The sequence below is a fragment of the Pogona vitticeps genome, chromosome 5, assembly GCF_051106095.1.
Source record: "Pogona vitticeps strain Pit_001003342236 chromosome 5, PviZW2.1, whole genome shotgun sequence".
Lineage (NCBI taxonomy): Eukaryota > Metazoa > Chordata > Lepidosauria > Squamata > Agamidae > Pogona > Pogona vitticeps.
This window is the reverse complement of record NC_135787.1, coordinates 172,276,326-172,289,497: the sequence shown is the minus strand read 5'-3', so window position 1 is coordinate 172,289,497 and position 13,172 is coordinate 172,276,326. Positions and strand designations below refer to the sequence as shown.

Genomic DNA, 13,172 nt, shown 5'->3' with positions numbered 1-13,172 from the left:
CTTTCAAGGAATGCACCAGGTTCTCGTGGTTAACACCAAGATTGTATGTTTATATGAAAGTCTCAAAAGTTTCATGGCCGCAGTTGGGGGCCAGGTGCAGCTTCTTAGATGCAGATCGCTGTAATCTGCAGTCTGCCAGATGTTTGTGGAGGGAAGGATGTGGCTTCAGTCCCCTCTTCAGCCAGTAGTTTGGAATTTATGATCCATCTCAAAAGGTGGCCAGCACTTTGCCCACCCCCTTCCTTTCCCCCTTTCTTCATTTGAAACCCAAAGATAGTCTATTTGGCTAGAAACCAGCAGGGTAACAGAAACATCCCTACTTTGTCCTGATTTTTTCGGGTTTTTTTTACACTAAATCTCCTGGTTCCAGGCAAATGAGTGAAAAGTGGCTCTTTGAGGGGAAGTAGTCATAGTGACTGAGTGAATAAACAAGGCCCTCTATCTCTGCACAGATTAGGGAATGAGGAAAAGCTTCCAAATCTGCTGCTATTCCTTATAAAAATGTTCTGTCCTGCTGTAGGTACTTAACACTGCGTCAGAGTAGACTTTTGTCTAGATGGGGGGATATAGACAAACAAACAAACAAATAAATTTCAAAACACTTTTAAAAGTTTATTTCCACGTTTTGATGTTTTATGTTTTTCATTTGTGAAATAGCACTGGGAAGTTTTCAAAAATATAACTGAAGTGTTCATCTTGGTTCCTGCCTTGTTGGGTTTGAAGGGGAACCTGGAAATGACTTTGGCATCCAGATTGTCAACTGCTGTAAGTATTTGTAGGCTGTTGTACCTGTTATATTTATTGCGATTCAAGGTTATACTCACCAACTGCTTTTGTACGGTAATTCTTTTAGCTTTTAACAGACTTGAAGTGATATCTGGAGAGAAGGTAGAAATACTTATCAGTTCATAATGGCCCCAGAATTGATGGTCCAGTCCTTTGCTTTAATTGCCCACCACCCTTCAATCATTAGGAGCAAGTAACATCTGATTGGTGAATGAACTGTGCTGCCAATTGCACAGTCTATCCCATAATACAATTAGCAACAAAATAACAGTAACTGCTATCAAGTCAATTCCAACTTATGTTGTTCCTTTCCATGGTTTTTAGAAGTGGTTTACCATTCTCAACTTCTGGGGATGCTCTAGGGCTATTTTGACCAAGGTCACATACGTACACTGGCTCTTCTCCTGCAATGCACAGTGGGGAATTTAACTCTTCATCCTTGGCCTCAGCTGTGTGTTCCATTTCACTGAGCTATCCAGTTAGCTCATAATAAATTGCTCCCAGTTTTTTGTCAGCCTGGTTGTACGACAGCATCTTCAATTCCCTGTTTTCACATGTCTATATGAATATTTCTGCAAATGTGTGTTTGTAAGAAATAGTCTGCAATTCTTTAATTCAGCTTTTTAAAATAAAACTTAGCATTGTCTATTTCTTTATCATACTTAATTTTTTACAAGTAACTTCACATATGTAGCAATATATTGAATAGGCCTGTCTTAAAACAGTTGTGAATAAACATATTTTCAAGTAAAAAAAAACATTGGCCAGTGAATGTCGCATAGCTGTCTGCACAGTGGGAGTGACAACAACCTTCATGTCAGACTGCTGCTAATTAAAGAGTTCCCTTTTTTAGTTTCATAGTGCATGTAGCTTGCACACAGTGATACAACGTTGAACTAAAAAAAGTGTTTTAATTAGTGACAATCTGCCATGGTCAGTGACATCATTCCTTTTATACAGGTGGAGTACACAACAGGATCCTGGTCAGATATTTCAAGAGTAGCAGAATGATTTTTGAGTGGGAAGACCACCACTGATGTATGCCCTTCAGGCTGCAATCAGTTGTTAATTCCAATTAGAAAATGCCCATTGAATCAATGGGAACTTGATATGTTAACATTTATGGAAGTTCCATAGATGCATTGTGTCTACTCTGGTTGAGGCCAACAATAGATTTAAGCTATATATTCCTCATAATTGTTCAAACAAGTTTGATAACACTAGAACAAAATGCTCCCTACTCCTAAATCATTACACTGTTTTAGTGACCACCAACACAGTGCATTAAAGTCTTATAATTGTCAGAAATCAATTATTGCTTCTTACAGGTAAATGTTGGGAAAATGGATTCACCAATTGAGAAGTGGAATTTAATAATTGGCAATTTGGCCTTAAAACAGGTAAGGAATCATTAGTCCTTTAAAAAAAGTCCATACAATAGATGGTTTCTTATTAAAGAACCATTTTCACAAAGCTGCTGTACTTAGGTGAATTGCTGTGTATAAGAAATGACATTTTGTGGAATTTTTAGAGTTCATACAATACCCAGATGTTGTACACAGTATAGCCAGACTTGAGGATTTCCCACTTCAAAGTTGTGTAACACCAATTTAAAGCAAGTCTCTGGAACATACAGTCACTAAGTATGGTGCAAGCTTGTATATTTCCCTTTTATATAGATTTTAAAGTATGTGCTTTTCTTAAAATACAGACCTGGAGCTATTAAAAAAAGTAATTTATGTTCCAAAATGTTTTTACTTGATGCTGTTTTAGGCTATTTGATTTTTAAAATTTTTTGCTTGTTTGCAGTTTATATTGAATGCTGTAGAACTCAGCCTTAAAGACACTTCCTAGGTAGTAGGCTCCAATGAGCTCAGTGGGATTTCCTCTTGGTCACCCATGCTTAGGATTGTGCTGTGCATGTTTTTAGTTGTGTATGCTAAGTGTTAAAATCTGTATTAAAATAATTAATTAAAATAAACTGACAATATTACTTCCTCTCCACCTGTTCATCTGCACAGCTTCTTACTTTAGTTTTGGGTATTTATTTATAGCAACTTCTAGTTTCAAGAAAAAAAACCTTGGCAGTTGAGCAGGTTTCTTGAAACTTGACAGTGGAAAGTTTGCACAAATGAACAAAACAAATAAGCCAACAAAAGAAACAAACAAAAATCAATAAAGCATCCACCAAAAAAAAAGTTAGCAATTAACTCATCCAACTCTGAACACACTCAGACATACTTGATTTGGACAGTGAATACTGGAGATGGGAGGCCACCAGGTAATACCAAGGGTCTCTAGGTTGAGCTCAGAAAGGTTCCTGCCTGAAATTTTGGAGCGCCAATAGTCAGTTTCATTCATTCATTCATTCATTCATTCATTCATTCATTCATTCATTCATTCATTCATTCATTCATTTATAACCCACCCATCTAGACCGAAGTCTACTCTGGGCTGCTAACAACAATCCATAAAATAATAACAATATAAAATAAAACAACAATATTAGTATAATTGAAGACTGCAAGAAATAGATTAGATGATGCTGCGAGGGAAGGCCTTTTTTTTTTTTTTTTTTTGGTGAGGGACCATAAGTCAAAGATAGAGCTCAGGCTTTTTATGAAAATGGACCCAGATTCAGTTTTTCACATCTTCCAGAAGGGATGGAAACCCCCCTGAAACCCTGGCTTCCCGTAGCTTTTCCTTGGCACTGCTACCCGGTAACCAGGTCAACAGTATAGTTGGTGCCTCTTTGTATAGAGCTGGCAGGATTAAGTGAGTGCCATTCTTACTGAGCATGGAGGCACAGCAAAGGGTGGCAAGGAGAAGACACCGGGTGGCAAGGGCACAGCTGCTTCTGTTCTTGTCTCAGACCGCAAAGCATCTTGCCTTCCTAGGAACCACAGAATTTCAACCTAATTATTTTGGGCACTATGATGATGTTGTTAGCAGTGAACATTCCAGCTCTATCCCTACCCATAGAAGAACTTGGAGCAGAGGAGAGCATCACTCATGAACATGTTTCATAATAGTTTGAAGAGACAGTTGAATTTCATGGTGACTTGTGTAAATTTGTTACAGAGCAGTCAGAATCCTAGTGGATATTTTTGTGTGCACAAGAGGAATGGTAGATGTTGCTACTGTGAATTGACAAGATAATGGTCATGTCTCACTTGTGTACCTGACTGCATGCTTAGTGCACCTTCAGAAATGTCTGTGATTCCTCATCCATGTGTTTAAATAGCCATCAAAATGCTGACCAGTGTTAATACGGAAGCAAACTTTTCTAATGCTAAATGTTTTTTTTTCTAGGTGCAAGCAACAGTTGTTGGCTTTTTGGCAGCTGTAGCCGCTGTTATATTGGGCTGGATCCCTGAAGGCAAATACAGCCTTGATCACTCTGTCCTCTTGTGTTCCAGCAGTGTAGCAACCGCCTTCATAGCATCTCTTTTACAGGGTAAAAATTGTTATAAACATTTCTTAAAGGCAAAGACTCTTAAGTATAATATAACAAATATTTCGCCACTCAAAAAGAGCACAGTATTTAGATCAATGCTAGTTTCAGGCTAATTCTAAAGTTTTTCAGAAGTGTTTGTACAAAGATACCATATTTTCCCGTGTACAAAAATGACACTTTTTCCTAAAATAGAGGGAAAACTGAGTGTCGTTTGATACACGGAAGGAAACAGTCATGCGCACGCTTGGGTGCCTCTTCCTGCCACTGCCGCCGCTGCCCAATTGCCTCTTCCAGAGCTCATGGCTTATCCCCTCCGGTGGCCCTGAGGCAGGAGGAGGAGGAGGAGAAGGAGGAGGAGGTGGAGATGGAGATGAAGGAGCATTCACATGTGCTCGGGCACCTCTTGCTGCTGCCTCCCCTGCTCACCCGATCACCATCTCCAGTGGGACTGATGGGCTCAGCTCACATTGGTGCCTTGTCCCCTCCGGTGGCGGAGGCAGCAGGAGGCAGAAGTGGAGGCAAACAAGCACTCAGGCGCCTCTTCCTGGTGTCACCCCCCGATCACCTCCTCCAGCAATCGATCGTTTCCTTAGGTCAGGGGACAAGGCAGTGAGGTGAGCGGGAGGTGAGCCCGGCAGTCGCACTGGAGAAGGTGATCAGGCAGGCAGTGGAGACAGCAGGAGGAGGAGGAGACGGAGGTGGAGGAGCAGTTGCCCATTAACTGCTTCTCCGCCTCCATCAAGGGTCAAGATTAGGGAGTTGTTTTATACATTGGGGGGTTGTGTACATGGAAAAATATGGTATTTTGACTGATCATTTATCTAAGCAAAGAATTATTTTAAAATAATTTTTTCCTTCCATCTTTTCAAAATTATCAATTTATGATGATGAACGGCTACTGATGGTGGAAGAAGCAGTAGAAATCAGCTGGTTGGATCCTTACTAAAATGTCTTGTGATCTGAATCAGAAATGAATTAAATTTTAGCTTGACAGACATAAAAGGAAGTCTAGGTAAACTGGTTCTGTAAACAGAAATGCTTGTTTAATAAGCTGTGCAAAATTGACTAACGGGTTTTATTGCTTATAAAATATTTACCTTGTCCTGCTTGTACACTGGGTTCATTGTGAAAGGTCACTTTGCACTAAATGTCTGTGAAAGTAGAGTGCTTTTCACATAACAATGAAGAAGATGCAGCTTAAATAAAAGCTCTAGCTAAGGTTTCCCTCTTTAGAATTACAGCACGGGATTGACTTTTCTATGTTTATAATGGGTTTAGGAATAATAATGGTTGGAGTTATCGTTGGGTCTAAGAAGACTGGCATAAATCCTGACAACGTTGCCACACCAATTGCAGCAAGCTTTGGAGATCTTATCACCCTTGCCATACTTGCTTGGATAAGTCAGGGTCTTTATGATTGCCTTGGTGAGTAGGCTTCCTTTCAAAGCACTTGTAGTAAATAATTAACTGATTTGAAAAGCAACATAGAATATTTATGTACATGACAGAAATGTCAGTAAAGATATGTATTTGTGAGTTAAACTAGATTTAACTGGTTTGGGCCTTGAGGTAGAGGATAACCTTTCAAGAATAACTGGTATTGTGTTAGAAGATACCTGCATATTTGTCCTTCTTCATAGGTGCACCATTTGGTGCTTGATAATGGTTTGATTTTTGCAAGGAAATGTTTTCTGTGCAATATTTCCCTGTGTGACCTGGGTTACTTGGTGAATGAAAAAGCTTGATTGATAGGACCTGTCAAAAGACCTTGCCCATTTAAAGAATCCAAGCCTGATAGCACACTAGTGTTCAGTGACAGAGATTGCATGAAAGGGAGGGATTGTTACCACCAAAGATACAGGTCCTTTGTGAGTTTGCTCCATTCCTTCCCATCTCTCTTTTGTTTCTGTAATTATTTGTACTAGTGTGCATTCAGAGTGTCCTGGACTGAACGTATGATGGTTATTAGCACATGGCTCAAATCTGATGATATACAGCCTAATTCAAAGATGGATTTCCATCCATTCCTTTTATTCTGTATTTTAAATTTCCCCCTCTACATCTGTTTAAAAACACCTTTTCATCAAGAGTCCATGAGTGAAAATATGAGAGGGCAGCTGGGATACTACAGTACTGCTGCAGTGTGAAGACATAAATGAGAGGGGGGCAATCTGTAAATCTAATTCAATAAATTATGCTACAAAGGAGGTGTACCATGTTTACGACTAAAATAATTCTTTGTGTAGCTTCTCACATTTGTAGACAATCATGTGAAGGGACTTGACATTTCTTAGAAAGTAGGTAGGGAGTATATTCTTACCACCCTGTTCTTCCTTCTTCCCCTATTACTCTACTTCCCCAAAAGTTCTCACTTCTAATTCGCATTTAACTCATAAGTTAACTCATAAGTGATGGGTTTGGCGTTAGGTACCATATTTGCCAGGGTATAAGACGACTGGGCGTATAAGACGATCCCCCAACATTTCCACTCAAAATATAGAGTTTGTTATATACTTGCTGTATAAGACTACCCCCTCTTCCGCACACCTTCCACACACCAAATAAAATGTGCTATTCATTGTCACCATTGTACGGCTGCACCGTGACTGCAGTGCCTCCGGCCCACCCCTGCATCTCCCTGTGACCGGCACTAGTGCGCAAGTGCGCATGTGTGAGCTCTGTGTAGACAAGGGGCGGGCCAGAGCACTGCTGCTTCCCACTGACCAGAACGGGCCGGTCACGTCAAAAAGGCTGGTACCCCTTGTCCCGCTGCTGATGCTCGCCGCGGCCGCACTGGATACCGCACGATACTGGGCGGTATGTAGAATGAGGTGGGCAGGCATCGGGAGGCTACTATGGGCACCGGGCAAGCATCGGAAGGCCACTATGGGCAGCTATGTCTATCCCAACTGAAGTGCACCCGGCGTATAGGATGACCCCCCCCCCACTTGGAGGCATGTTTTTCAGGGCAAAAAAGTAGTCTTATATGCCAGCAAATACAGTATTTGGATTCTGTTTCTCCATATTCTGCCCTAATGGTGGCATCTTGTCCACAATAAAGGTTACATATTAGGACAATCAAGTGCTGAGACCCACCCATTTCTTTCTGAGTAATCCATAGCTTTCATGATCCACACGATCAAGGCTTTGCTGTAGTTTATAAACTAAAGAGGAAGACCAAATACAAGTTAGTTTGACTCCGTAAAGGAAGCCACAGGTTTGAGTCTGCAAGAGCTGGTCAGGGCTGTTGCAGACAGCACATTTTGAAGATTGCTCATTAATAGGCTTGCCTTAAATTGGAAATGATTTGATGGTATATAACAACAGATATCTGGATGGCATGCTCAAGTGCTAGATCGCAACAGGAAAATGCATTGCTTTATTTTTAGCTACAGTGTATGTACCCTGTAAGAGGGTTCTCATGGCAGCTTATAACGGAGGTGGTGGGTGGTGAACAGAAGATGGAAGAACAACAAAAGGAATAATAAAAATACAACATGGCATAAAAAAACAAACGTGATAAGAGTGAGAACAGATTAAAATTAACGGTAAGGTTGTACAATACAGATAGCATGTTATTAGAAATGAGGTTCTCAAGTGATGAAAGTCATCAAATTGTCCTAACACCAGCTTTCTCACTTTTGTTTTATGGACTGCACAACAGGAGGTAAATACAGACTTCCTTTGTAAGTCTGATTGCTCAAGTATAAATTTGTGTTTCTCCACTATCTGCTTCTAATAGTGTGCTATCTGTATTGTTTCATTCAACACTAGAACAGATTGAAAAGCTTCTGGGAATAAAGCTGTATTGACAGTGTGCCAAATTCACATGTATCTGGGTATACATGGTGGAACTCTGTTAAGTCTGCTAATAAATAGTAATGTAATAGCTCCAATGTCTGCTTCTTGTCAACCTGTGCTATACGTACTAAAGCAAACATGCTATAGTTCACTCCTGTCAAGCTAAAATACTAGCTAAAAAAGCATAGTGTCTAGACCCTGGACCCAGGATCTTTAGTTTGAAGACTCGTCTTTTAAACTAATTACAGTGGTGCCTCGCTTAACGGGCGCCCCGTTTAACGACGAAACCGCTTAGCGAAGAAGATTTTGCGATGTTCCCTATAAAATTGCTTTGCGATGATCGCTATCCTGTTTCGGTTACCGATTTTCGCATAGCGATGTTTTTCCTACAGCTGATCGGCAGTTCCAAAATGGCCACCAGAAAAAAAAATGGCCACCTGCTGTGTTTTGGGATGGATTCCTCGCTTACCAGGCAGCGAAAATGGCTGCCGTATGGAGGATTTTCGCTTTAAGGTGAGTTTTAAGCCCATAGGAACGCATTGAAGGGGTTTGAATGCATTCCTATGGGCTTTTTATTTTCGCATAGCGACGAAATCGCTTTGCAGCGATTTTTGCTGCACGGATTATCGCTGCTATGCTGTACTATCTGTACTATCTAAGAAATCACAGTTGTCCTGAGTGAGTGTGGCATAGTGGGTAGAGTAAGAGGATTCAGGAGACCAGGGTTCAAATCCTTATTTGGCCACAAGAACTCACTGCAGTGTGACACTAGAAAAACCACTCCTTGAATATCTCACATACTTTGAAAGCACTATTGTCACTATAGTGTCGATGAGACCTGACAGCATGTAACACACAAACATGTTCTTAGTCCGTTGCAACAAAACCAGCACAGAATTTTATGGCACGTTTAAGATTAACAGAGATTCTTTTGAGGAAGTTTTTAAATATTGCAACTTGCTTGACTGCAATGCTGAAAAAGTGACTCCAGATAAAACTTGTTTGTCTTTACGGTGCTACCTGACTCTTTGTGATTTAGGAAATACTTGCCATGTGCCTTTTATAGTTAGCAGTAGAAAAGCAGGTACATGCAAAAAGACAAAATCCCATTCAGTGCAAAGTTACATTTTAAAAATAATGTATAACCAGTGTTAATACTCATTTAGAACACTAGAGGGTTCTGTTGGGCTGTAATTTGGACATTTTCAAATATGGTTTTGAGGTGGTGTATATTAAATAGTTGAAGACGTTCTACTATTAAAATCAGTGGGAGTAACTTCCAAATGAAATGTATCTAAAATGCAAGTATGAGTGCAAAAATAGACAAAGAGGGATACCTGAAATATTCATTCCAGTTATACAGTATTTGAACCTTTTGAATGAGAGGGAGTACAGATTCCTGTTTCAAGTGGACAGCTGTTTCCTGTCAGTGTAATGTCTTCTCCTTTGCATTATGGCGTTATTTCAAAGTAAGATATTAGAACATCAATGTGAACTCCTGGCATATTTTTCTCCTTGGGATGCTGTGCCTCTTAATAAGATTATATCAAAATGATACCTGTTGACATTGCTTCATGTTTATTGATAATTTGTTCATGAATACAAAACCCCTGTGATATTTTCCCAGACAGACCTCAGCTTTTCCTATCACTGTTGGCTTTTTTTTCATACATCCTGAGGTATTTTATCATGATTTTCCTAGACCTTAATGAGTACTTTTATAGATTTATTTGCTTGACAGTAGATTTATTTTCTTGACTGTGGAATGACAGTAACTTTTTCAGTTGGATCCTGTTTATTTATAATGTAGAGAGCATAATTGTAGCCCTAAGACACCTAAGTAATATAAATTGTCCTACACTGTGTGATAAGATTAAGAGTTTGTGTAGTAGCAGTAAAGATCCTACATATTGGAATGGCAGTTCAGTTCTTCACTGCCTCACACCGTCATATCATTAGTGTACTGTGCTCTTCAATATGTATATACATCCCTAACTAGAGAGATGTGGTGCAGCAGCCTTTTTTTCACCACAGAGTCTTCATGAAACTGAGAGAGCATATATTGCTCGATACTCTCATGGTGAAGTACTGTACACAGAAATAGTGGATGATGCTGGCAGCAGAGTGGAAACCTATGGAACTCCAGAACCCCATGATGATTTAACACACTCTTCTTTGGCATTAATTCTCTGTGAGGTGCAGAAGAAATCTGCCTGTTCAATAATACTTTTGTGGTTCTTGTGGCACCTTCGCCTCCTCATTTTGATACTGCAGGACCCCTTTAGTGGAACCCCCAGACTGTAAACAGTGTTGCTTGGAAAGAGCGAAGACTGTGTGGACAGCATTGCAGGCTCTGCTATTACACATTTATTCATTCATTCAACACATTCCATCCTCACAGATCTGCCTGTAATCTTTTTCTGCTATTTTTTTCTTCCAAGGAAATCTGTTTAATAATTAACTGAACCAGCTGAGTAAAATAATCCACTATCGTGGCAGTATTGTTTAATTTCATTTTATTAATTAAACACTTCTACAAATGGTCTTGTTGTTTGAATGCTATATGTAGATTGACTGGTATAAATTGATCAGTCATGATGTGTGTACATGTGTGATAAATGGCAGGTACAGAGATTACATGAAGAACAAAATACATATGCTTTTAAGACTTCTAGAAATACAGAAAGTAGTACTTTTCAGTTTCACTTTGATTGTCACAGCTAGTGGTTGGCAACTGTTGAGAATCATTATCATTTTTGCTAGAACTAATTGCATTTTGCCACTTCTAGGACTAATTCACTAGTGCAAAAACAATTGTGTCAAGAACATTTTGCACTCCTGTCATCCTTTCACTTTGCAGCAAAAACACCAAGTGGTACTTTAAAAACAAATGTGTTTTATCTGGTGTAAGCTTTTGTGGATTGCAGTTCATTCCTACAGATGCATGGCAGGCATTTCATGCACCTGTGGGGAGGTAGTGAAGGCAAAGGGGAGGTAGTGAAGGCAAAAGGTAATTGGAATCCACAAGTTCCAGCATAGTGATTGTTGTTAAGGATCACTGAACAGTTGTCACAATCATTGGAGGTCATTGCCGCTCCCCAATAACCGTTCGACAATCTCTAATGACCGCCATTAAGAACAGTCCATGCGTATCAGTGTCTAAACACCAAGATATTTTCCATACATCTAAAAAAAGTGGGTTGTAATCCTCAGACGCTTATGTCAAGTAAGGTGTTGATCATTAAGTGGCGTAAGACTCTTTGTTTTGTTTTCGTTTGCAACACTGCAGATGTTTTCTCCATTGGTATCAGACACAATCCAGTGGTGCTTCAAAAGTGGACAGGTGATTGTCATTGTGCAGGGGGCTCCTGAATATATTAATAGACCACACATTTTTTAGAGAGGCTCCTTTGGTGTCCCCCCAACTCTGCAGATGGACATAATCCTGCTTTATTTTGCCAAAAACCTTTATGTATATCTCACATTGGTTTTTAAGTTAACCATTCTACAATAAAAATATTAAGGTGTTAAAATGCTGTTTACTGGTATACTGTATATATCAATAACAGTATACAAAAGCAAGAACTGATGCTATCTTGTGGAAGAATGGGCAGGAATGATTGTTTATAGATATGGCAGGTGGGAGGTCTGTAGTTATCCAGGCAGAAAATAATATTCCATAGAAATCCATAGTTTGCTTTTGTATGTGTGCTTTAAGATCATGTCTTGGAGATGATTAATAACAATAGGAATAATTCTCAGGTCATTTGATAAGAGATGAGGAATAAATCTGTCAAACATGAGTTGCTGAAACTTGAAGATCAGTTAGTAAACAGTTTCCCCAAGTATAATAGTTCTGGAATACTGCAGAAGACCACAAGAATAAATAATAATACACATCTTGTTGTTTTTATTGCAGATAAATATTATTATATATCTCCTTTAGTTGGTGCCTTTTTCTTGGCTATGACTCCTATGTGGATTGTAATTGCTGCTAAACATCCCGCTACAAGAACTGTTCTCCATTCAGGGTGGGAGCCTGTTATAACTGCTATGGTCATAAGCAGGTAAGTAGCTTACATCACTGCAGAGTACTGTGTGGACAGCATTTTTTTTAAAGGGGGGGCTCTATCAATCTGATGTTGCAGTTGACAAATAGTGTAACACATTTTTTGTATTTCACTGTAGAATGAAATTCATGTGTCTCTTCCCCTTGCAGTATTTAACTCAAGTTAGCATGTTTGTATGTCTTTTTATATTGATACTGTACTGTCTTTGTTTGTTTAAAGTGACCAGAAACCACTCTGGTGATTGATGTGTGCTTAAGTTAAATTGTATAACTTGCCAAGGTGAATTGCTGCTAACTAAAAAGGTGCCAATTGCATTATGAGGCATCGGAACTAGCCCTCATCAGTTAGTGCAGTTATACAATTTTACTTAATGTATGCATAAATCATCAAAAGCATTCTCAGCAATATTTCCATACTACCCTTAATCCAGATGAGTCCATGCAATGTATAAAGACAAGAATGAAATTGATCAGGCCAATATAAATGCAGTCTCAACCTGTTGTGGCTGAATTGTCCTTGGTAGATGTACTTCTTCTGAAACTGTGTTCAAACCTTGACATCATCACCATAGAAAACACCCTCTCCTTTATAGATACATAACATACCTTCCTTTTAATGAAGGCATTCAAGGTAGGGCTTCTGTAGAATATCGTAAAGTATGGATAGGCTGTTTTGGGAAGAGTCATTCGAGGTATTTAGATAGCAAGCTATTGTGATTTTAAAGGTGATTATGGGGACATTGTTCATTTAAATCTGTGGAGCTCAAATTGGTTAAACTTTGGATAGCTATGTTTTACTTGTGGGCCATTTGTGTCCACCACAGCAATGAATCTTAATTACTATCCTATATGTTGTTTGTAGATTTATTTATTTATTTATTTATTTATTTATTCAATTTCTACCCCGCCCCTCTAGACAACGTCTACTCGGGGCGGCTTACAAACATTAAAACACATTAAAACAATGTATAAAAATAACTAACATAATTATTATAATTAATATTGTCCAAAATGGCAACATTAAGAACCAGAAAAAAGGGGAAGGAACTTAGGTGACTG

At 39.2% G+C, this 13,172-nt stretch overlaps 1 protein-coding gene across 1 annotated transcript in view; it reads left to right on the top strand.

Annotated features, from left to right (window-relative positions):
• The window catches only part of SLC41A2 (solute carrier family 41 member 2), a 69,771-nt gene that overhangs the window by 13,001 nt on the left and 43,598 nt on the right, over nt 1–13,172 (top strand). The window contains exons 3-7 of the mRNA XM_020804420.3: nt 658–765; nt 2,115–2,186; nt 4,099–4,243; nt 5,522–5,668; nt 11,964–12,111. Of these exons, the coding sequence (XP_020660079.2) occupies nt 658–765; nt 2,115–2,186; nt 4,099–4,243; nt 5,522–5,668; nt 11,964–12,111 (620 nt within the window). The remainder of the gene's footprint in view (nt 1–657; nt 766–2,114; nt 2,187–4,098; nt 4,244–5,521; nt 5,669–11,963; nt 12,112–13,172) is intronic.